The following is a 1,313-nucleotide window of genomic DNA, read 5'->3' on the forward strand; positions in this document are numbered from 1 at the left end:
TTTTTTTCCCCAGGATATATTTAACTCTTCCATGGAAGGAGCCAGAGTGCACTTTTGGGCTAGTTAATCCATCTCCTTATTCTTTCACAGAGAAGAGTATATCAGGGGGAAACCATTTGATCAGATATCATTCAGCCAAAGGCTGTGCTCCTGAATCCTCAGTCAGCCCCATGGTCTTTCAGTAAAGGTACTAGGCCTGGAATATGCAGCCACAGATGGTGCCTTCCTTTTACAATCATACTGATCCCCAGGATATGTGGTATGTCCTGATTGGAATCCCAGGACTGGAAGATTCACACACCTGGATCTCCATCCCTATCTGTTCTATGTACATTGTGGCTGTTGTAGGCAATACCTTTCTAATCTTCTTAATCATGACTGAGTGCAATCTCCATGAGCCCATGTATCTCTTCCTCTCCATGCTGGCCTTAGCAGATGTCCTGCTCTCCACAGCAACAGCCCCCAGGATGCTGGCAATCTTCTGGTTCCGTTCCATGGACATATCCTTTGGTAGCTGTGTATCTCAGATGTTCTTCATACATTTCATCTTTGTGGCAGAATCTGCCATTCTCCTGGCCATGGCATTTGACCGCTATGTGGCCATCTGTTACCCACTGAGATACACCACAATCCTCACCTCCTCGGTTATTAGGAAGATTGGCATATCAGCTGTGATCAGGAGCTTTATCATATGCTTTCCATTTATTTTCCTGGTATACCGACTTACATATTGTGGGAGAAACACCATTTCCCATTCCTACTGTGAGCACATGGGTATTGCTAGATTGGCATGTGACAACATCAATGTCAACATAATTTATGGTCTGACTGTGGCTCTACTCTCTACAGGACTGGATGTAGTGTTTATCGTTGTGTCCTACACAATGATCCTTCTCACAGTGTTTCGGATACCTTCTTGGGCTGCCAGATGTAAGGCTCTTAGTACATGTGGTTCCCACATTTGTGTCATACTTATGTTTTATGCTCCAGCATTCTTTTCATTTTTTGTCCATCGCTTTGGGGGTAAAATCATCCCTCACCACATCCACATTCTAATAGCTAACCTCTATGTAGTGGTGCCCCCTATGCTCAACCCCATTATTTATGGGGTGAAGACAAAACAGATTCAAGAGCGAGTACTTTTGCGTTTCTCCCCCATCAGCACATGTTGTTAAAATAAAGAATACATTAAAAAGTTAAGGATAGAATTGTCATAATGCCCGGCAATCCCTCTACTGTGCATCTACCCTCCCTCAAAGTTTGGAAACTTTCATTCCCAAAAATATATGCACCACAATGTTCATTGCAGCATT

At 43.4% G+C, this 1,313-nt stretch overlaps 1 protein-coding gene across 1 annotated transcript; it reads left to right on the plus strand.

Annotated features, from left to right (window-relative positions):
* Positions 1-203: 203 nt before the first annotated feature.
* Positions 204-1,175, plus strand: LOC102751309 (olfactory receptor 52Z1-like). The gene has a single exon (XM_006777752.2). It carries the CDS (start codon positions 204-206, stop codon positions 1,173-1,175), a length of 972 nt encoding a protein of 323 aa, XP_006777815.2.
* Positions 1,176-1,313: the final 138 nt, after the last annotated feature.

Source organism: Myotis davidii, unplaced genomic scaffold (assembly GCF_000327345.1).
Source record: "Myotis davidii unplaced genomic scaffold, ASM32734v1 C63910623, whole genome shotgun sequence".
NCBI classification, from domain to species: Eukaryota; Metazoa; Chordata; class Mammalia; order Chiroptera; family Vespertilionidae; genus Myotis; species Myotis davidii.